Raw genomic sequence first — 24,777 nt, 5'->3', positions numbered from 1 at the left:
TTCTTTTATATTCAAACTTGAGAGAAATGCAAAAAACAAAAACAATGACTATAAATGGGGAAGAAAAAAAAGATGGCGGCCTGGTATGCTGTGCTACAAGATGGCGGCCTGGTGTGCTATGCTACAAGACGGCGGCCTGGTATGCTGTACTACAAGATGGCGACTTTCAGCAATCGATTGTCATACATATATATAATATTATTTAATTTTTTTTTTCTTCCAAAGTTGGCTGTTCTGGTTACTTCCTAGCAGTCGAAATTATTATTATTTTTTTCAACTGTTGAAATAAACATGGCGGCCGGCCCGTTTTTTTTTTTTTAAATTTCCCGCTTATCACTATAAAAAAAATAAAACATGGCGGCCGACTAGCAGCCGACACTATACATATATTTTTTTTTAATTTCCCGCCGTTTAAATTGGCTGACTAGCACTATAAAAAAATAAACATGGCGGCCGCATAGCAGCCGATGCGTCTCGTTTAAATTTACCGCTTAACACTATAAAAAAATAAAACGTGGCGGCCGACCGTTTTTTTAAATTTCCCGCCGTTTAAATTTGCCGACTAGCACTATAAAAAAATAAACATGGCGGCCGCCCGTTTTTAAATTTCACGCTTAGCACTATAAATAAAATATATACCTTCTCTTTAAAAAAAAATATTTTATAAGCATATATACAACATCTGAAATTATTTTCTCCAATATGGTCTCGTGGTCCTGTGGTTAGAGTGACGGACTAACGATCCAGAAACGAAGGTTCGAATCCAACCGTCGCCACCCCTCACATTTTTATACTTGTAAAAATAATTCCGGCGCGCGACACTAGCGCTACCTGCCTCCCTCATTTAGAAACATACACACACCCCCTCAACCTCCATCTCCCCTCCGCAACGAACCCGCCCGAAGTTACCCGACGAGATATATCGATCCTACCAAAGTTGGCTCACGATCGATACGCCCCGCCCCACCCCACCCCCTCCACGTGACGTCAACAAACCCCCTGCGGACCCTCCACGTGGCGCCCGGCAACGCCCACCCGACCACGTGGTGCCACGCCCACCCGACCACGTGGTGCCACGCCCCCCACGTGCTCAGACAAACACCTGTCCCTTTGTTGACACTGTCCCAGTACCGGCGTGCTCCCCCTACTATAACAGTAAATCCAGAATTTAAAGAAAGATGAAATTGTAAGAAACATTATAGAATACAGTATTGCATCACTTTATAAACCTTGTGTGTTTCTGTTTTTGAGAACAGTTACTTATGAGCTGAAAAGTTTTCACCGGCAAACATGTGGGTAGGCAGACACGACTACAAAAATAGCATCAGGCCTTCATAGAAGATCTATTGTTTGCATCGCCGTGGATATAAAAGTGCTGGCAGTAAGTCCAGTAGCAGCAGCCATGGACATTGCAGCAATGGAGAGTGAAGTAGTGCAGATGTGACAGATCCTACTACGACTTGCAGAGCACATGGAGTAAACCTACAGTGTCATATTTCATTGCATATAGAAGGTACCAATAGATCTCCCCTCCCCCCACCCTCTCCTAAAACAATAATTCAGCTGTGAACTATTGAAGAAGGAAGACTGTGACTGTCACATATTATTTACCTTTTAGCAGTACATCATTAGTGTAAGTTTATTTAGTTATGTTTAATAGTTTCTGGCATTATAGTTTTTGTTGATCATATTAGTTAGTATTTATTTCAGCACCTTGTAATTTTTTTAATGAATAGTTTTGTAAGGGATGTTGTTGTGTTTTGGACTGAGAATGAATAACCAACACACTGTTTTTGAGTGATGTGTGTTTCGTGGAGACATGCTCAGAGGGCCTTGACACTGGGGGGTAGTAGTCTAGCAGAACTGCAGAGCTCCTGAAGGCCACCACGTGTGATCTGCTGTGTGCAGGCCTCGTCGAGCGGCGACGGCAAGGTGTGCGTGTGGGACCTGGCCACAGCGAGTGTGCTGCAGTCCTGGACGTGTGCTGCCGTGTGTGCGTCCTTCTTCGAGGCCAGGGCTTTGTGCCGAGTGAGCTGGCAGAGCGGCGGTGGGCAGGTGCTGGCCGTGCCTGAAGGCAACCACGTGGTTCTCTACAAGCGCGCCACGTGGCGTCGCCACCACGTCTTCTCTCACCCCGCCGTGCAGGAGGTGAGTTGTACCAGCCTGTACCTGATCACAAGTTCATGTGCAGGTACTTGAAAACCCAGCTCTTCTCATCATTAAGATAAACAATCAATGTTTGAACTTGTAATTTTTAAAATTATTTGAAGCATGATAAAATGTAGATATATGTAGTCAATCACCTGTTTCACAACCTATAATGTATTATTCCAAAGATTGAATAATCAAGGAAAATATGTTTTACAGACTGTCAAATTTGGATGTGTAGCATTGGTGGAAATGATAACAGTGCATGTTGTGGATGTTGCAGAAATAATTTTATTGTTAAGTGTGGTAGAAATGTGTTTCGATAAGTATTTTTAGTTTTATAGTTATGTTATCTTGCAAGATTGATCAATGAGATGGGGGAAAAAAATATATATTTTAACGTGGAAAACGGACATGCAGACTGATCATGTGGGATCGGTACCTTATGTCCGTCTCTCGCACTGTCCTGTGTTCCCCTTCACCTCTTCCACTATTTTCCACTATTCCTTCTTCCTAGCTGCAGGCTCCGCCATTGGCGTGTGGATGCGAGCTGGCTGCTCTGCTTGACCTCATTGAGTTGGATTGACGAGTCTTCAGGATGTCGAGTTCAACATCAAAGATTTTGGTTTCTTGCTTGCTGGCAATACGCGTCGCAAATTTTCATTTTTTTTTTTCACGCCGTGCAATACAAGGTGCCTATCTCCGTATACTTTTTATACTGTTATACTGTCGGGATTGTTCCCACCATGGTTGTTGGGTCTGGGGTCATGGTCATTAAAGTGGTTGTAACTCGTCATTCCAATGTAAATGTGTGGAATATTTTTCATGATGTTGAGATTTTTGATAGTATCACTAGTTTCTGTAAAAAAACAATTCTCTTGTGTAGAAATTATTGACTTGGTAAACATCTTATCATTTAGTAGTGTAAAATAAGGTTTAATATATATATATATATATATATATATATATATATATATATATATATATATATATATATATATATATATATATATATATTAATGGTAAATTTGCAAAACGACGTAAGTCCAAACTAATCGTTTTGAGTAAATCACAAAAAACTGTGTAATGTGCTGTTGGCACATATTGTGCCACTTTTTATTGGCGTAAAGCAAACAGATCAGTATTGCGAATATTTTTCCACTTCTGAAAGAAGGTTTAAATTTCATATGTTTTTAGAAAAAATATAAAAAATGCTGGACTTAAGACGTTTTGCAAATTCACGAATATTCAATACAAAATATAATATATTTTGTAATAATTATCATTAAAATTAAATTAATCTCTTAATGTTTTTATTAAGAAACGAGGTGAAGTTACGAAGTAATTATTGTTGTATGGTAGGCAACATATGTTTTAGCAGATGGCACTGAGAAACTCCTTATCCTTTAAGATCAATATCAATTTATTTCAACAATACAGTCACGTGTTACAAACAATTTTTAGAGATAGTAGGATTATTTTTCTCAATTTACAAGGATACTTCAACAATGAGAATAACAGTTCAGTCAACATAATAAGATTGTGTCAACAATTCACTCTGCATCAGACACAACCTACATGTGGTAAACGTTCAATGGTATATTGCTGCCCAATGTACAATGCCAAGGTAGAATGCCTGCACGACTTCTTCTTCTGGAATGTATTTGAGCATCTTTCGTACATCTTGTAATTTGTCTGCATTAATTGGGATAAAACCATTGGGATAAGCTTTCTGAGTTGGAAGATCTGGGTTGTGGGGATATGTTGGGCCAAGGGCAAATTTGTGAGCAACTAGGCTATCAATAAATGGCTTGGCTACGACAATGCCGAAGTGGTCTGCAGAAAATTGGAACTCCATGAAAGAGGAAATGCTGAACTGGATTTTATGACTTCGTGGTACATGGCAGGTTGATGATTCCAGGGAATTTACATTCTTTTTGTAAATAGTTAGCCACCAACTATGAAAGTTGTACACATTTTCACTTTTGACAATGTTCACTGTAATTTTTTTCTTTGCACTAGAGTGCACAAATAGCTCACACACATCCTTTAGTGTGTAGAATCTGTCCAAACGACGCAAACACCTTTTCACCACAGCAAAATCTCTGTCCGAAGGTAAAAATGAATGGCCTCTGATGGGAAACAGAAGTCTGATCTTGAGGAACCGTTTTTGTGCAGTTAATGCCCTTAAAAATCTGATGACAGTGTTGTTTTTGTTCTGGCCTGGACATCCGTCACAAAACAACCATATCTCGGTTGCTGAGTCAGGAATAAAGTTGTTCATGTAGTCAAGTAGGAAACTACATACCTCGTTCGGCCCTTTTTTGGCCTGTCCGTGGTATATGTAAAATACGGCCTCGCTGGTTTTAAGTAGAGCTGGGCGGGATCCCGATTTTTCGGGAAATTTCGGGAATGAATTTTTCCCGAAATTATTCGGGAAAGTAATATTTCCCGAAAATGTATATTGATAATTTTTCTGATAAAATCACTGCGTAACCTATCTTTAGGTGTCTTCGTAACGGAACATAAGTTTTCTGTGATGACAGTAGAACCTCATTTTTACGTACCTGAGATATACGAATTTGCGTAATTAACGTATTTTTTTTACTGGCACCGTTATTTTCCCTATAGTTTTAATGCATTATTTTCCCGTTTAATGCTAAGCATTTCCCGCAATTAATGTTGCATTAGCGCTCCATTTTATAGCTAACCGTGACACACGTTTAGACGGAACAATAAAAGTAAAGCGAATTGTGTAAACTGTATTTAGTTTACTTTACTACGTGCGTTGGTGGCCACGGCAATTTCTCAGCTTCGTTTGCCATTGTAAACATTTTTTTTTGTGCCACTTGCCAAGGTGTACCATACGGCCATGAGTAAAACGTTTGGTGATGTGAACGTTCAAAGTCTTGTAAATATGGCGTCTTCGTGCATGTTCGGTGATGTTCGTTTTAACAAATAAGAAATATTGCGAAAGACGTTGGCGATACTGATGTATATTACATCGAAATGTATTTGAACGTTCATAATTTTGGTGTTTAGGGCAAACGACGGTGAAAGCAAAGATAGGCGTTGAGAGAAACTGTGGTGAAATGTTTTTTCTAAATATTTACATATCATAAAGTTTGTCACCGATGCTGTTCCACACACAAAGCCGAGCGCCAGAGATTCAGGTTCCTTTCTCTACAGAACAAGATATTCAATGTATTTTACTCCGGTTTTAAAAGCATTGTGATATTATCTGTGTTGGCGAGTATTTTAGTGTGAAGTTTTTTACATAAGGTGTGTGTGTTTACGTACGTGAATTTCATCATGGAAAGTCGCCACACCAAATTAAAAACTCCTATCTGGTCTTTTTACCAAAAAATGCCAGATAATGTGTCTGCACAGTGTAAACAATGCAAAAAGGTTTTAAAAACCAATTTTGGTAGCACATCTGGGTTGCTTCGACATCTGATGCAACATCCAAATTTGAAAAAAGAACTTGAACAGATAGAAGCAACACGGAAAGGCGGAAATATTGGGGAAAAAACTTTAGAACCAACAAAGAAGCAACTTCGCTTAGACGAAGCTTACAAATGGCCTTCAACACATGAAAGGGCCATTTCACTGACGAACTGTATTGGGGAATGGATAGCTGATGCTATGTTGCCATACAGTACAGTGGAAAATCATAAATTTCAAAAAGTCCTTAAAATAGCTCAACCACTTTATTCAGTGCCATCTCGTAACACTTTTTCAAGAAGAGTAATACCTGAACTGTACAACAAAACAAAGGCAAAAATGTCTGAACATATTGCCAATGCAATAAGTTTATCCAAAATTGCTTCTTTATCATTCACTTGTGATTTGTGAACATCTGCTAGCAACGAAGCATTCATGTCGCTGACATGTCATTTTATTGAAGATTTTGACATGAAGAAGTACTGTTTAGGGTGTTACAGCTTTCCTGGTGGACACACTGGTGAAGCAATTAGTGAGAAACTAGTAGAGTGCTTCAATGAATGGGACTTAGAAAATGCAGGGGACAAAGTGGACATGTACATTGTGAGTGATAATGGACGAAACCTTAAGTTGGGACTTTCGCTATGCAAACTTAAGTTTACGCAGCTGCAGTGCTTTGCACATACACTGCAGCTTGTATTGCAAGATGCTGTTAAAGTAACATGTGAGATCAAAGAGGTACTGAAAAAGTCACGTTCTATTGTTGGACGATACAAACACAGTGCGCGAGCAACTGAACAGTTGCATCGAATTCAAGAAGAACTAGATCTGCCGGTACTAAACTTGATTCAAGACTGTCAGACAAGATGGAATTCAGAGTTTTTAATGCTGAAGAGATTGTTTGACAACAAGATACCTCTTTCTCGTCACTTACCAACACTGAACATGGACAATCTGCAGTTGAGTGAATGGAACCTTATTGACTCTTACATTAATATATTGCAACCATTGTATGATGCTACAACCCAACTTTGTGGTGAACGTTCACCATCAGCATCAATGGTCATTCCGGTCATTTTTTCTCTAAAAAATTGTCTGAAGGCCTACATCAACACCAATGCAAAACAGGGATGGGAGTTTGCAAATGAGGTACTTCTGGCTCTCCAAGCACGATTTCCATGCTACGATCGAAAAGAGCCATACTATACTGCAATGTTAGTAGACCCGAGGTTTAAGGCTGTTGTAATTCCAACGGAAGAAAAACTTTTGGCACGTAACCACCTGGATAAAAAAGTAAAAGAAATCACACAGGCAACGGCACAACCAGGTATTGTTTAATTTATTTGTAGGCCTAGTTATTTTATTTATACAAAAGCCACTATAGCATTGTGTAAGAATGTGGTGTTTCTTTTTCTTTCAGTAACAACTGCAGGTACCAGTGAGTTGGCACAGAGTTCTACTTCTCTCTGGAGTGTTTTTGACGAACTTGCTGAGAGCGAATCAAGTAACCAGATCATGTCATCAGAAACTGATTGCTATTTCAGTATGCCTGTTATACAAAGAAGTGATGATCCCCTAAAGTGGTGGAGAGAAAAAGGAAAAGATGCGTTCCCTAACGTGTGTAAAGTTGCAATGCAGTATTTAGGCATCCCTGCAACAGAAACAGCAAGTGAACGTGTGTTTTCTTCTGCTGGGAACATTGTATCCCCCAAGCGTATGTCCCTTACCTCAGAACATACAGAGGAACTGGTGTTCATACACGAAAATGGAGGCATTTCATAGTATTGTTTATTTTTTCAAAATTTTTATTTTAATACTATGGCTTTTAAAAGTTAAAATGATATGGTTTTGATAGCCCATTTTTTAAATAAATAAATTTGCTTGGATACAAATTGCACTTTTAAATAATTCCCGTTCCCGTCCCGTTTCCCGAGGGAAATCATAGCTTCCCGCCCGAATTTTTCCCGAACCAAAATTACCTATCCCGTACAGCCCTAGTTTTAAGGTTGTGCACTGAAAATACAGGAACAGTCAGCTGGAATCTTTGGCAACGATATGTTTTGCATGTAGTCAAATGACAATGCGACAAATTCATCTCTTTCGATGCACAATTGAGATGCACGTTTCAATGTTAAATAGAATTTCTTGCTCCTGCGTTTATGCACAAGGAGTTCGGCCGTTGCGACGCGTTTGGCGGTGTCATTTAGACAGCTTTTTAGTTTAATACTTTTTTCTTCACAAATTACACAAGTATCAACACTAGGTCTACCAAACTTCAAACTAAAATGGCTCTTGAAATACTTGTGGTAGTAATGATATGATACATTCCTGTCTGCATACTTGTCAACAAACATTTCATGCATTTTCTTGACTGTTAGTTCTCCACTAAGATAATAAATATCAACATCACCATAATGAGTTTGATTAACTGGAAAGGAGGATATATGGCTATGAATATCAGCAAGAATAGTAGCGTCTTTTGCACTTGATGGTTTGTGTTTTTCCCTCTCATCACTTGGTGATTTTCCAAGTAGTATCAGCTGGCACAAACGCTTGACACTAGATTCACTAACACAATAAATACTCAAAAATGCTTTCTTACACACAGCAACCAGTTTACCAGAGTCCCTTACATGGTACACAAACATAGCTTCTCGTCTGCCAGGTTCGTATTTCCTGCCCCTTCTTCTTTGAAGTCTTTACGCATTATTAGTCCTTGCAAAGACACATCCTGCTCATTCTTGGTATTGAACCCATTCATTTGGTTTACTGCCTCAATGAAGGTATTATCTGAAACTAGCCTGAAGCTCTTTTTCTTGCAACTGAAATCAAAGAACAGTACATAATTATTATTACCTCTTGTAATTTGTTCGTCACTCTTCAATATCTGTTAATGTTAGTAATTTAATTGGTATCTAGTACAAAATGCAATAATACACCAAACAGTCTACGCCCTACTATTTCTAACCATTCGGAAATCTGTGAAAAATAGTGTGATTGAGTTAGAGGTACATAACTGAACACATCCATTTAATTTTATTGTTTAGCTTAATTGTTATTTATTCAAAAATAAAATATGACAGTTTGTTTTGTAAAGCACTCTAAGATTTTTATATGCCATAGAAGTTACTAGTTTAGTAACCTGTATCCTGATTCGAACTAGGTACTTTATAGTAATAAGTCGTGCATTTTCTGCAACGTTTGCATATAACAACAATTATGTATAGTAAATGCCGTAAAAGGGGAAGACTGGATAGCAATATATAAATAACATTCGTGAGAATGTGACAAATAATCTATTGGCTGTAGGACTAACTTTTATTTTTTATTTTTGGAATAAATGTTAACTTATATTGTATTATTATCAAATATCACTCTTTTTTAACACATTTAACACACAAGGGGTTTGTGTTGTTAATTATATCTTCAGGACATCTATTAATAAATTACTCTGAAGGTAAAAAATTTATTTTCTCTTCATCTGTATTCACAGAGAAACATTTTACTGATTTAAATGTAATGTTCTGCAGTTCGTTTTCCTGAGATGGCAACACCACTAACATTTCTCACTAATTGCAAGACCGCGAGTGTTCTGGTATTCTCATTTTACTGTATTATTTAGTATCGTTCTTACAACTTATTAGCACTATGTACTTACCCACATTCTTGTTCAGTGCATCTAGCTGGTACAAGCTTGTTTACATGGTTCTTGTGTTCCAAACCTTTTACCTTAGCCATTTTTATAATGTTTTTTTTGTATTCAGCAGTCCTTTTGACACCCTTCTTTCGTATATCATTGTTGTCAATAGCTTCTTCAAAATAACTCTTCAAACTACTGCTAGAACACGCCATTTTCCTACAAACTTACTTTTGTTTTATTTCACAACACGCACGTTTGCAACAACATTTTCGTTCACACTGAGCTGAACATATTTGTCAACAGATAGCATACAAGTATCAGAACATTTAGTTCCAGTTATTTAAGGTAGATGGCATGTGTGTCCACACAACCACGCTTACTCTCACATCAAAAAATTTTTCACAGTCAAAACGACCTAAGTCCGGGACTTAGGTTGTTTTGTCTATAAAGATAAAAATGCAGGAGCAGATAAAAACGCAACAAAGACGTGTACTAAAGTCATTTTACTAGTAAACCGTAGCCCTTTGCAATTGCTTCACGATTAGGCAATAATCTCAAAACACCAAAAATGTGACTTAAGTTGTTTTGCAAATTCACCATTCATATATATATATCTCTTTACCCATTCTTGTACATTTTTTATTTTTTGAAGTGTTAATTATTCTAAAATCACAATTTTAATAACGTTAAGATATTTAGTGGCCATAGATTAGATATTTATATATATATTAATCTTTGTAAAGTTTATTTAACATTTTTGGAATTTATAATGTTACAACTAACATAATTTTTTGTTTGACCCAAGCAGTAGGGGTGAGATGCAGACTATGTGAGGTGCCACGATGGTAATTGCAGTGCTCTGGCAGTGACGACAGGAAAGACTGTGTGCTTGCTCATCCCACCTGTGCTTCTCTGTGCTTGTGCTTGGTAAGGTGACAGTGCACATGTGGGTTGTTTCGTGGTCACGTGTGCAGCGCCTGATTAACCCCTAGGCTAATTAGGCTGCAGCCTAGGGCGCGAGGATCGAGGGGGCGCGCTGAAATCGTGTCTTCGCTTGCACTATTAATCTAGCATCATTGCATCTACCCTACATATTTCAACTAGACCGAGACAAAACACTAAAACTAAATGCGCTGTGAACTTAAAAAGCTTGGGACTCCCTGATTTTAACTTTCATAGGCAGTATGAACCATGTTAAACAAAGTCAAAACTACGGTAACACACACACCTGGCGGGGGCGCGTCAGAACCCGTGTGCGCTGCTTGCAGGAAGTGTCCATCAGCTGCTTCTCGCCGTGCGGCCGGCTGCTGGCAGCCAGCTCGCTGGCCGGCGACATCGTCGTGTGGAGCGTGCAGCTCAAGTCTTGTGTTGGCTTCACCTCGCAACACAAGCAGCTCCAGATCTGCGGCCTGGCCTGGAACCCGACCGGCAGCGGAGAGCTGGCCTTCTGCGACTTCTCCGGCCAGCTGGGGACCGTGTGTGGCTGCCTGGAGGAGGAGCACCCGGTAGGTGCACGCTGTCCGTCAGTCAGCTTTTGGTATAACATTGTGAATAATGAAGTTTTTAAGTGCTTTGTGCGCAACTATGTAATATAATTTTTATGTATTAATGTGCGTGTGTGCTAATAAAAATTATGGATGAATAGTACAAATATATGATAAGTGTACAATTTTGAATTTGGTAAAATTTTATTATTTGTTTTAAATAACAAAATATCTAGTGTCACTTGGATACAGTTATTGTTATAATGTTTTACTGCAGTAAGCAAAGTTAAATATTAAATTGGAAATACGATGTGGTTTCACTATGTTTATGTGTGACGTCATAGACTAGACTTTTGCACTACATAGAGAACTATTTTTTTAATATAATAATAAATAAAATTTATTTTCTCTAGAGTTGAAAACAAACTATAGACTGAAAATGTTCCAGAAAGATTGCACTATTCCTCGTGAGTGTAATTTTTTTTTTTTAATTTTTGAGATTTCCTATAATACTGAAATCACTATAAATATTCTATGAAAGTTTTCTTTAACTTGACCACTCTAAGGTTTGACATATATTTAATATATTCTATCAATAATAATTATAATTTAGTGTATGTATATAAACTATTATAAAACTATGGAACTGTGATACAATTACAAGAACAATTTGTGCTACTATACAAATGACATTATAAAAAACTGAAATGTTCTTTGATTGTACAAATTATTTGTTGGTTGTGAAGAATACCATGAATTATAGTCAGCGAGATTCCTACGATGATCTACTCAGCCATTCCCAATTTTAATCAACTTTTGAGGGTCCTCTAAAAGAGAGAACTTCAATCAATCCATGGTTCTTCGAATCAGTCAAAAAATAACTACTAATGGGATTCTGAGGAAAAGAAATTCTGGTTGTTAGAAGACTACTTTTATCATCATACAAAAGAGATGTAGAAAAATATTATTATAATAATGAATATTATTATGATGATAATTTTGGTTATCAAAATAATAATCCTTATCATCACCACCCTCATCAACATCACCACCACCACCATCACAATCATAAACACATGGTGACGACAGGCCGGGAAAACCGGAAATAGTCAGGGAATTTTACTAGCCTGCAAAGGTCAGGGAATAGACAGGGAAAAAAATTATATTGAGGGAAAAAAAATTTACAGAAAGGCTAATTTGCTTTTGCCTTAAGCCATCAAAGCAACAAAATGGGCGTAAGTAATTTGTCAACTTGACATTGACAAGGGGCAAGAGTTTGAAAGGATCCTTTGGCCTGTGGTAGTAAGCATGCAGGGGGAAGGGGTGTTTGTGGTCGCCCGAACAAGCACACCTGCCGCGCGCAGCCGAAGTCAGTGACTGTTGTTTGAGAAGTGAGAACACATGCACAGAAGCGAAGAATAATTTGTGTGGTAAGTATTTGGGTTTCTTTTGTGTGGTTATTTTGCATGTTTATAACAGCCTTCTCTGACGGACGCAAGTGTGAGCTGGCAGCGAAGCAAATCTGTTGTGTTTACAGTTTAACTGTTTCATGTTTCAAAATAATATCAGTAAAGAACTTCACAAACATTTGCAGATTTTTCTTGGTTCTCAGTTTCCGAACAGTGGGATTTATATGATGCGATTGTAATGTAATTCTAGTGACTAGTGTATCAGTGTGTAGAGTTCTGCAAATATTCAAAATTTTGAATTCAAATTCAAATTCTTAGCTTGCCGCCTTGTAATTTCCTTTGCGTTAAGTGCATTTTCAGTGACATCCCACTGTAAAATTAGCTGTTTCTTTATATTAAATTAATGATATTTCGGCGGTCAGATGTATAAATGTATGTATGTATAAATTAATATTGCATAAAGATATGTAAGATGTATCGTTGCTGTAAAAAATACCGTTTTAAAAAGCCTAGCACCCACCTCTGTATTTACTGTGCATTAAATGCATTTTCAGTCAAACTTTTCATGTCTCGTTGCCAACTCAACATACATTGTGATTATCTCTTTCTCTTAACGCAACCAACCTTGGTATCTTCTTTTTTTTTATGCGTGGGACATAGACGAGGGAAGGAAAAAAGACCTTGCTTTGTTTTCACGAATGCTTCCCGTCCCATCTTTCCTCTCTTGCGTCCTCAAAACACTCGTTCCTTGCATTCCTACCTCACCCCTCTTGTATTTCCATTCTCTTTCCTTCTGGTGTATCTTATCTCGTTATTGCTGCCACCACGCCCTACTACTTCACTCCAGCTGCTTGGTGTCTGGTAGAGAACTACAGTCGTTCAGCGCATGTGTATATAAACTACTCTGATTTTTTTTTTTTTCATTTGCTGCATTGTGTAATGTAAGATGAATAAAGATCCGTGAACATTAAGGGCAGAGTTATTTAATAAAATTATAGTGCAATATTATTCAAAAATTCTTTTCCTGCCTGAACTTGTTTCAAAATTAATGGTGCCCACTACACATACACACATATATGTGTGTGTGGTGTGTGTGGTATTTTTATTGGATATGAAGTACTGGAATTCAGTAAATGGGCACTAACCATTTGCTCTCTTTTCAGGATGTGAAGCATGCCGAACAAACACACAAGGTTACAAAAAGACTGGCTCAATGGTGAAAAATTTGCCTGGTTATATGAAGATGATAAGGATTCATTTTGTGCTGGATGTTCACTATGTCGGTACACCTTTTCTCTCAGCAATATGGGTAGGCGTGCTGTTACAAGCCATCTTGCCAACAGTAAGCACATGAAGGCAGCTTCCAGTTGACACTCAACAGTGTCCCTAATGAGGTATTATTCTCCACATGTTGAAGCAACTTCTGCATCAACAAGTGTTGTTGGAGCATTTGCTGCATCCACAAGTGGTGTTAAAGCAACTTCTGCGTTAGCAAGTGTGCTTACAAGTAGTCCCGGCATTAGTTTTCCCAGCACTTCATCGAGCACTATTCTTCCCCAGATGTGCACAAGCAGTGAAAATATTAAAGTCTCAGTTGCTCCATCTGCTGTTTCATCAGTACAAGTCAGTTCTAATCCCAGTTGTGCACTTAAAAGTTATGTGTTGGGTGAGAGTATTACAAAGGCAGAAGTTTTATGGTGCCTACACAGTGTCATGACACACAAATCATTAAGGTCTGCTGCCAAAGCTGTTTCTTTGTTTCCCATAATGTTTCACGACAGTGACGTTGCAGCAAAAATGCAAATGCAACGTGATAAGATGGCATATGTAATTCTTTATGGAATAGAACCATATTTCAGAAACATGCTATTTGAAACACTCCATGCATGCAAGAATGTAGTTATTGGATTTGATGAGTCCTTGAATAAGGTGTCTCAGAAACAACAAATGGACATCACCATTCGTTTCTGAGATTCTCAGAAGAATGAAGTATGTGCTCGCTATTTAACTTAACCCTTTTAGTGCCAAAGTCCGATAAATCGGCCTTGCCTTGTTGTGCGAGAATTGCCAGGGCCGAAAAATCGGCCAGATTTTTTTTTCGTTTTCAAGACAGGTTTTTGTTACTAGCAGCGCATTCTACCTTTCTCTAATGAAGTGTCCTACTATCTAGTTCCTTTTTCTGTAAACAGGTAGCGTATGTGCCCTACTATTTAGTTCTTTTTTCTCACAACAGAGAGTATGAGTGTCATACTGCTGGACATCGCACAGCGTAAGAAACCGCGTTTTGCTGCATTTTTTATCCTAAAGAAACACTTTTCCTTTTGAAAAAAAATTGTTTCTTTTGTAAATTCTTTATTTTAATTCTTTTATAAATATCATGAAACTGTTTTCCAGAAATTTCTACAAATGTATTTTTTTCAAAGTTATGACAACAATGGTTCATTTATGTAAACGATATATGTAACTACCAGTTTCGTGGATATTACAAATTGCGTAGGATTTTATACCGTTGGTTATTCTGCGTTGAAAATTATTATTGTAGTAGTCATAGTAAACACGTTTTCCCGCATATTTCTCAGTGGAAAGTGATGTTACTCTGTTTCAAACTAATACTACCGCGAAACTTTGTGCGATCAAGGCTTTTGTTTTCGTTTTCATAATAATGTCTCGGAAAAGAAGTTACATTGCGGGTAAAGATGACAAAGAAATGCTCGACTATTTTTATTCGCTCGATAGTGATATTTGTGAAAGTGATACAACAAGCGACAACGATACAAGTACTGATGAGGAAGAGCATTTACCATCTACTTCAAACACACCGAGACTTACTCCTGTGGCTGCGGATAATTATATTCCAGCCGGTGCTTCACTTCGTACGAATTCAGGCGATAGTTCAAGTGATACGTCGGATGAAAATGAACAGACTGACGTAAATAATATAATCTGGTCTTCTTGTGAAAACTTTTCACCACCAAAACACAACATACCCCAGTTTTTAGAAAATGCTGGACCAAAACATTTACCCCCTCGAAACTCGAAGCCCATAGCATATTTCCAGCTAATGTTTACTTTTTCCTTACTACAGCTTCTTGTAAAGGAAACCAATAGATATGCTCAGCAGTTTTTATCACAGAACAAGGGTAAATTAGGTACAGGTTCAAGAGCTATTTCTTGGAAAAAAACTTCAGTTGTCGAAATGAAAGCATTTGTAGCATGTATAATAAATATGGGCCTCAAAAAAATGCCTACACTTTCCTCATATTGGTCTACTGTTCCTTCTCGCAGCATGCCATGGTTTCGAAAAATGTTTTCTCGCAATAGATTTCAACTACTTCTAAAATTTTTCCACCTATCGGATAACAAAAACCTTGGTCTACCAGGCGAATCAAACTATGATCCAGAAGGAAAATTCAAACCAATTATTGACCACGCAAATAATGTTTTCAAGCACCACTTCACTCCATACCAAATGCTGAGCATTGATGAAAGTTTGGTCGGAACAAAGAGCCATACTTCATTACTTCAATACCTTCCCAACAAACACCACCATAGATGGGGAATAAAATTTTGGATGCTATGTGATAGTACTGTCAATTACTGCATGGGATTTTATGTATACCGTGGTGCTAAAGATCAATTAGATAAGACTAGCATAAAACTACATGGTCTTGGGTACACTGTGATAATGAAGCTATTATCAGGTGTGAATTTACTACGAAAAGGTTATCACATTTTTGTTGATAATTTTTTTACAAGTGTACCAGTTGCACAGAAACTCTATTCTGAAGGGACTTACCTTACTGGCACTGTTAGGCGGAACAGGAAGCATCTACCAGCCGAATTACACAGGCAAAACAAATTTCAGGTTGGGGAGAAAAGGTATTTCAAAAGTAATGAACTGCTGTTATTGGCATATCGCGAAAAGAAATCTCAAACAAAACCAGTAATTTTACTATCAACAAATGGAAAAACAGAAGATGTTCAGTGTACTAAAAAACGGCACGGACTAGAGAGAGTGCGTGAAAAACCAGAAATCATTCACAAATACAATAAATACATGGGTGGTATAGACACAAGTGATATGATGCTGTATTGTTATCTCGACGATAGAAGGTCATTGAAATACTGGAAAAAAGTATGTTTCAATATATTTGGCCGTATGGTACTCAACAGTTATATTTTGTACAAAATGAATACAGATGGTAACATTCTGACAAGATATGAGTTCGTCTCTGCTGTAGTGGACAGTCTCGGAAAAGAGTGGCTAGAACAGCAACACCAACAACCTGGTGACACTAACGAAAGTGTGGCGTCATCAGGAATTCTGAAACTGCCATTGAAGAAAGAAAAAGAATGTTGTGTTTGCAGTGTATCGAGTAAACGTCAGGGAGGAAAAAGAAAGCGTTCAAGGACAGTTTGTGCAAAATGCCATAAAGGATTGCATGGTGTTTGTTTTAGTAAACACAGCTGCTAGGACCAGTGAATATGTATTTGACTATAGTTGTGATGGATTTATCGTTGTTGTTATCATGAACTACCAATTAATTTTATATTTTTAATTGAAAAAAATGTGATAATGAAAAATGCTGATCAAACCAAGACAATATTTTTCTTCTAAAATTTGAAAGTCAGTTTCACCTAAATTTGTATAAAGACATACAATAGCAATGCATAATTTTTTAATTAAATCATTTACTTTTTAAATACATTAATAACAGACTTATAATTATTAAAAAATTATAAGGATTCAAAATACACTATATAGTTGGAGTTACGCTAAGAAAATATTTCATTTGTATTGTACACAGTTAGAAAAGCAATGTTTTTTTTTTCTTTTTTTTTCAAAAAATTATTATTAGAATAAATATTGGAAAAAATTACATCACTATTATACTATCATATAGAAAAACAATTAAATATTTTAAAAAAAATTCAAACCAAAGAATATTACTGTCAAAACTACTCCCTATCCACATTACAATTTATAAAAAAAATTTAATAATTATTTTTTTTTAATTTAAAAAACAACAAAAATAAAATAAGATGAAAATTTTTATGTTTAAACATGACAAGTGACAGAAGAAAACATTTATCTATAAACAGTAAAAAATTTCATAGTTATAACAGTAAAGGTTAAAAAGTTATTAAAATTAAACTCTAGAGATGCAATTTAGTTAAAAATGACCTGGCACTATTAGCACTACCATACTAGCAGAGGCTGGCACTAAGAGGGTTAAGCTTTTCTAGGTCACACAAAATCTTCAGTTCTGCTGAATGCTTTTGTTAAAGCTCTGTCTTCGCTCAACATTGACTTGTTAAAAATCATTCAAGTCTCAGTGGTTGGACCCAATGTTAATTTCAGGTTTTTGCAAGATTTAAAAAAGGATCTAAAGAAAAATTACCTTAGTCCTGTTCTTCTTGACATTGGAAGTTGTGGACTTCACACAATGCATTGTGCATTTAAGGCAGGCATTAAAGAAACAGCGTGAGATATTATTGCCTTTTTGAGATCCTTTTACTATCTTTTCAAAGATACTCCTCGGTGGGCAATATACAAGACTTTCATCATCCACAGTGTTTCCCATGAAGTTTTGTGAAGTTAGGTGGCTCGAAAGCAGCAAGGTTGCACAGAGGGCAATTGACATTCTACCGCACATCTCTAAGATTGTAAGTGGTGTTGAAAAAGAAAAAAATTGTACCAACATCTCATAGCTATACAACAGTTCGTAAGCAGTAGGTGACTCATTACAGCCTGCTAAGGTAGCATTTTTCTGCACAGTGGCATCAGATCTAGAGTCTTACGTGAAAGAATTTCAAAGTGATGTGCCTATGGCACCTTTCCTATATTCTGTTCTCACACTGATTATGCATAATATCTTGGATCATATTGTGAAACCTGATGTTATTACAAAGTGTTCAGTTGTTTCGCTTGTCTTAGATAATAAGGTAAACCTACTTACTGCCAAACAAGTTAAGATAGGTTATGCAACCCAAAAAGAATTGGGGAAGAGCACATAGCTGAAATACATATTTTGACTTTTCGTGAGGACTGTAGGAAGGGCCTGATGAAAGTAGCAAAGAAGTTGAACAAAACGTTCACCTCTGAAATTCAAGTTAACCAGGGCAATCTCGTGCTTCGACCCTGCTGTTGTAGCAGTTCATGCAATGGTTGCTAACAAGCGACTAGAAAACTTAATGCAGATTCTTGTAGATAATAACTGGCTACATGGAACTGCTGCAGACAATGCAGCTCGAGAATTTACTGTTTGCAGCTCAAAACCTGGCGTGAGTAATGAAATGAAAGAGTTTTGTAGGGTGAATGAACGAGTGGATCACTTCTGGTGGAAAATATTTGATATGGGGGAAAATGCAGAATATAACAGAAGTAATGAAGATGGTTATGATACTGTCTCATGAAAATGCACAGGTGGAGCGAGGATTTTCTGTAAATGAAGACTGCATAATAGAAAATATGAGAGACCAGACAACAAGGCGAACTACATATGATGCTGTAAGTTCATTTGGTGGTGTTGCAAATGTTCCAGTAACAAAATCCCTCATCCATGCAGCTCGCAGTGCTCGGGCAAGATTTCAGGAAGACAAAGAAAGACATCACAAAGAGGAAAAATTAAGGGAAGAAGAAGCAGATAAAAGGAGACATGCAGCACAAGAGGTGAAGGAACTAAAGACTAAAAAGTTAAAACTGATGAAAGATGCCCAGGAGAAATTGGAATGATTGAAGACAAAATTGAACAAATTTCCAAGACATAATTGATATTGATATTGTTTTTAATTTTTTAAATATTTATTGTCTATGTACATAGATTCTTTTGTGTGTGTCAAATGTTTTTTCTTGGAGCAGGGAAATTTTAAGTGAAAAATGGTGGTTTAAAGTATGTGGTATAAAACTTGTGTGTACTTTATGTGTCTGAAATCCACAAGATAATTGATGTATTCAAGATCGCAAGCACGTGCTTTTATTTTTGGTACATAAATTTTGCTGCTTATTAAGTGTACAATCCAGTTAGACTGTAAAATTTTGTTACAGTTTCATTCTTGTGTATATTTTATTTTCTATTTCTTTGGTTGGTAATTTTTTAAATCTTAATTTTTATCACAGGGATAGCGATTGAATTAAGTTGTTTTTAAAGTAACTTCTTTGATTAATTATTAGGGACATTATGCAATGTGCACAGTGGTTATTTATTTTCGTGTTGGGTTTTATGATACATTTATTTTAATTTATATACCTTTTTTTCCACAATGTGGTTGTAATATTATCATTCCTGTGTTAAGTTGATTTATAAATATATTTTGCATTTGTTGTGAAATATGCATTATGCCAACAATGAAGTTTGTACATTTAATTTGCACATTATGTCCAGTACTTTAGTATGCCATTGAAGTCATCACTTACAAAATTATTTTCCAGTCCTGTCCGGTACATTGAGATATTGCAGTAATTTTCCTTTTGGTAACTTGTATATCGAGTATCCGTGAATCACACACGGCCACTAATTGTAATTTATTTCAAGCAAGCATAAAATGAGGTGTTTTTTTTTTCCAAATTTATTTTTCTCAGGGAAAACCTTACATTCAGGTGGGAAAAGTCAGGGAAATTTATTTCTACCATTCTGTAGCCACCCTGAAACATCACCATCACTACAATTGCCAACACCATCACCACCACCACCACCACCACCTCCACCTCCACCACCACCACCACCTCCACCACCACCACCACCACCACCATTACCATCATCAACCCTGCCATCACCATCACCACCATATCATCATCACAATCACCACCATTACCATCATCATCAACATCAACATGATCACTATCACTACCATCACCATCATCTTCTCACCATCCTCACCATCATCTTCACCACCATCATGAACATTATAACCATCATCATTACCACCATCATTACTAGGGGTGAGCCGATCACCACATTTGCCTATCATGCCGATGCAAGAAATGTGGTACCGATCATGCCGATTTTTTTTGACCGATTAGTGTTTTTTTAAGTTGGTTGTAAAATATACTCCAAATTACTAGAAAAGTATTGCATAAGGATACAAACGTGATCACTGTTGGTAAAAAAAATATAAGCACGGGGGAGGACCCAGGCGACTGCCCGGCCATAACATTTCATGGCCGGGCAAAACTATCACTTTGCCCGGCCATGAAATGTTATTGCATCAGATGAACAAGAGGCATTGTCTTTATTGCAATGCTAAGTGGTTTTGTGGGATTTTCTTGTCTGTGCGCTACTTTATTCTTAAAATAAATTAAGACTTTTCGATAAGTGTACAGGCGCAATAAATACGGCATCTGTTCTTGTTTTCTTCTAAATATTCACGTTTCAAAGTGCTGATAGCGGAAATATTACTGTGGGATGTAAGACCAGTAAATGTTTCCGCTCGTTGCAGTAGCTTACGTTCCGTTTTTGTCCACCCTTGTCTACCTGACCTTCAGACCCTTGCATTCACCCCGCCTCGTTTCTACCTAACGGTAACGACCTGACGTGCAGAGCGCTTTCCACATCAGTCATCATTCAACAGCTGTACGTCTTGCTTTTAAGTCCAAGAAACTTTGTTAGCCGTACTACAGAACTGTTTAAAATAAACTTATTTATCTGTAGTATCGTGAGTGAGTAGTGCGGAATGGCAGTGATGAAAAACATTTAGGGTTTAAGGAGAAAATTTTTAACAGTATTTTGATTTTTGCGGCGTACAATGACTCAGAAAAGCATAACCTTTTTCTTCAACAACCGTTCTGCACTGTCCTGCAGTTCATCATAACCACCGCCTAAAAAGCAGTGCACATTACGCTGTAATGCCTGTGAAGACAAAGATCCTAAAGAAGAGTTGGATTCCTTTAGACTGAGACAAATTTTTACATGATCCCGAAAACCATATGTAATACACCTATTTAACATTAAAGTTTAGTATGTTGTTACATTATTTTTTTCCGCTCGTCGCTCGTGATTATTCCATCGAGTAATAAAAAAATTTCTTTGAATCTACAAATCATTGAACAAGAATTTATGAAGCAGATTTGCAGTTATTTTTAAGCATCTTTACTCGCTTATTCTGTGGGGTTCGCATTTTAAACTTATTCTTAAGGGGAGTCTGACAGTAAAAAAATTAAAATATTGACTTTTAATACCAAAATAAAATTTTGACTTTCCTGAATAAAATGATGTGAGTGTTATTGCGAAAAGCTTTTTTCCATATTTAATTTTAATCTTTGCCTTTTCTACAGCTCTAGATAACTTGATGATATCTGGGGACTAAATTTGAAGGTACTTGTAATTTATGTACTCTGTGCAATGGGAAAATTCAACATATTGACTTTATAATGAATTCTACGAGGCGAAAACTGAAAAGTGAACAATGTTTTGTGATGCCGAGCCTTAAGTAAATTTGTTATAAAAAAAGTTAAAATTTCTGCTAGTAGTACACTCTATTTTTATGTACGAAAGATGCTTAAATAGCACCATTTTGCTCCTTAGAATACAATTTTTTTTCTACCGGGGGAGAGCCCCCGGACACTCCCTTTGTTAAATCCACCACTTATAATGATACTCTCCTTTGACCCCCCATTAAATATTTGCTTCCTACACGCCTGATCACCATATTCATTATCACCACGACCATCAATATCATAACCATCATCTTCAACACCATTATTACCATCATCATTACCATTAACATTATCTCCATCATCATTACCATCATCACTTTCACCATCCACATTCATCATCACATCTATAAAAAATACCATCACCATTAATATCACCATCACCATAATTATCACTTTCACCATAATTATCAGAATTACAATCATTATTACCATAAAAATCATCTTACCATCACTGACATCACCACCACCATAATTTTCACCATCAATACCATCATCATTACAATCATTACCATCATCACTATCATCACCATCAACTTTATTACCATCATACCATCATCTTCACCATCATCACCACCATCACCATTATCATAAACATCACTATCATCAATCCCATCATTACCATCTTTATCACAAGTATCATTTTCACTATACAGTAAAACATTTTTGTTGCGACCCCATTTATTGCGACCACCTCTCTATTACAACCCGATTTTGAGGAACCATGAAAAAATTGCCGAAAATCCGAAGAAAATCGGACAGAAAACAAGTTTCTTGTGGTGAGTAGCGTGTTACTGCATTTCTCTTGCCGAGTGCTATACTGCCGTAGGCAGCGCATATCTAAAAATTGATACCACTTCCTGTCGACCGCTGTCAGCGCTTGACAACCCCCATTCCACGTCCCTTTGCAGGCAGGGTGCAGATAAAGGTTTTTGTGGCAACGTGTTTACGTTTTGCTTTTAGTGTCTATTGTGGTACGCAGTTAAGGCAAAGCTACCTGCTGGATTTCTCTTGATTTTGATTTTTTGATTACTATCGGTTGACAATACACAGCGACCGACTGGAAGCACGCCCGCCTCGACTTGTTTTAACTGCCGCAGCGATGTTTATTTTGACAGCTCAAGCAATTATCTTTTCCCGTGAGTTGATAGAAAATGGTCGCTTCACCCAGCATAAAAAAAAAGGCTACGCCACTTATTCCCCACTCAGGAAACACACTGGCTGCCATCTGTCTCCCCCGCATTTATCTTTCTTCTAACATTCCACGTCTTGCCTCTCGCGCGAGCAATAACGAAGCGACCACGATTGGGCCGTTTTATGCTTTGTTTGGTGACAGCAGCTTGATTTTATTCAGTTTATTCCTTTTCATAGGACCCTTGCTATTAAAATACATTAATATTTAAGTTTGAAAGCTTGTAAATTCCTTGCCAGAGATGACTGAACTTGATGTGAAAAGTGACATATTTTGACCCCTCCCTCACCACTTTAGTACCGCATTCATAATTGCTCAATTTTACGGGAGAAGGGAGGGTGAAATGAGCATTTTCTAGCTGAAGGTTTTTCAAAGGGGAGCGAAGTTGGGGTGTTATAAGGGAGGACACTAGATGTTTTGTGTGTCTGGGAGGGATGAGCTAGCCTTGAAGAATGTTAACGAGGGGAGGGAGGGGTGAGCTCATGCGTCATGAAGCTGCTGCCGCCAGCCAGCCGGGTGAGCTTCGTGTGCGCCCACTCACGTTGCAGAACCTACAGCTGCCATATTTTTAAAAGAAATGTCCCATTATATTTTTGTTATTCTTACACGAACATTATTGGAAGTATTAAAGCCGACACAAAAATACGCTTTGTGTTAAAATTAACAGATTTTAATGATCTTTCATTTCATTTGGTTTTTTTTTTAAATTTTTTTCTGATTTTCTTATTTTGGTCAAGATGTCCAATTTTTAGACGGTTCCTGAGAATGTATTCGTAAAATCACTGCTTCGTTAAATCTGGGGTTTGTGACATCGGGGTTCTAGTGTATTTAACTACGGCAAGCAGAAAACGTACATGTAAACTAACCAGTAAAAATAAACTGTCTTTTGACATATTTTCTTTAGAGGTGGCCTGTAGGGCGACGGACTTGTCATGTAGGTTGAAGTGGGATAAAGCAAAGCCGTCTAGCATTGTGAGTGACAGCATCCTGCCATTGTACGGCTGGTTTCTTAGCACGTAGCGGTTTGGGAAAGGGAGGGGGGGGGGGGGGTGGAAATCAACTGAAAATTTCGTAAAACATCTATTACGACCCCCCCTATATTCCGACCCTATTCCTGGGAACCGTGAGGGGTCGTTTCAGAGAGGGTTTACTGTAATAATAATCATAATATCATGATGATCATCAAATTTATCATCACCATCATCATCATCATGATCATAATAATAATCCAGATCATAACCATCACCATCTTCATCACTATCTTCATCACCTTCATCATCATCACCATCACCATCATCACCATCACTATCGCCTTCATCTTCACCCACACCAACACCATCATCATTATCATCTGTTGGTATTAATACAATTCTAATTTCTTTAATATTTATCTATTTTATATTTATATTTCTTTCATATATAGTAAAGTAAGGTAATTTCGTGACACAGGTAATTTCGTGACATTTTTTAGGACGTTTGTAACGAAAATACCAGCGGTTTTTTGGAGCTGAATTTTGGACAGGTATTTTCAGCCATCTCCGCTAGATAGTGTGGTATGTATCGTTCGTGTCTTGGAATGTGTCAACGTCACAAAACAAAAGTTTTCATAAAAGTGAGCAAAGTGTCGTTAAATTTGAGTACTCTTTTGCAGGTTTAACTTCGAATATTCATAAAAGGATCCATGTACATGGTATGTTAGCATTTAATACACAGTTTTGTAGAGAATCTAAACCTCTTACAGTGTGAATAATTTTATGATTTTGCACGTCTGCATACAGTTGTTATTGCTTATGTTGTACATGGCGTTTCTTAGCATTTTTGCCCTTGCTAAAGATAAATTTTCAAAGCCTTTAATATGAATTGATCTTGTAAGTTTTCTAAGCTTGTTAGAACAAAATTATTATGAGAGTTTGTGTTGTAAATTAAGTTTACAATAACTTAGTTTCACTTAGAAAGCTAATTATAGTGTGTCACGAAATTACCTATATCACGAAATTACCTATAGGCTATCACAAAAATACATTGGC

At 37.2% G+C, this 24,777-nt stretch overlaps 1 protein-coding gene across 8 annotated transcripts in view; it reads left to right on the top strand.

The window, feature by feature from the left end:
- The window catches only part of LOC134535754 (WD repeat and HMG-box DNA-binding protein 1), a 291,056-nt gene that overhangs the window by 63,873 nt on the left and 202,406 nt on the right, over positions 1–24,777 (top strand). For all 8 annotated transcript variants that reach the window (XM_063374986.1, XM_063374990.1, XM_063374984.1 and 5 more), the window contains 2 exons: positions 1,909–2,148; positions 10,501–10,737. In XM_063374986.1, the coding sequence (XP_063231056.1) occupies positions 1,909–2,148; positions 10,501–10,737 (477 nt within the window). The remainder of the gene's footprint in view (positions 1–1,908; positions 2,149–10,500; positions 10,738–24,777) is intronic.

This window comes from Bacillus rossius, chromosome 10 (genome assembly GCF_032445375.1).
Source record: "Bacillus rossius redtenbacheri isolate Brsri chromosome 10, Brsri_v3, whole genome shotgun sequence".
Lineage (NCBI taxonomy): Eukaryota > Metazoa > Arthropoda > Insecta > Phasmatodea > Bacillidae > Bacillus > Bacillus rossius.
The sequence above is the reverse complement of the archived record's forward strand: the minus strand, read 5'-3'. Positions and strand labels throughout refer to the sequence as shown.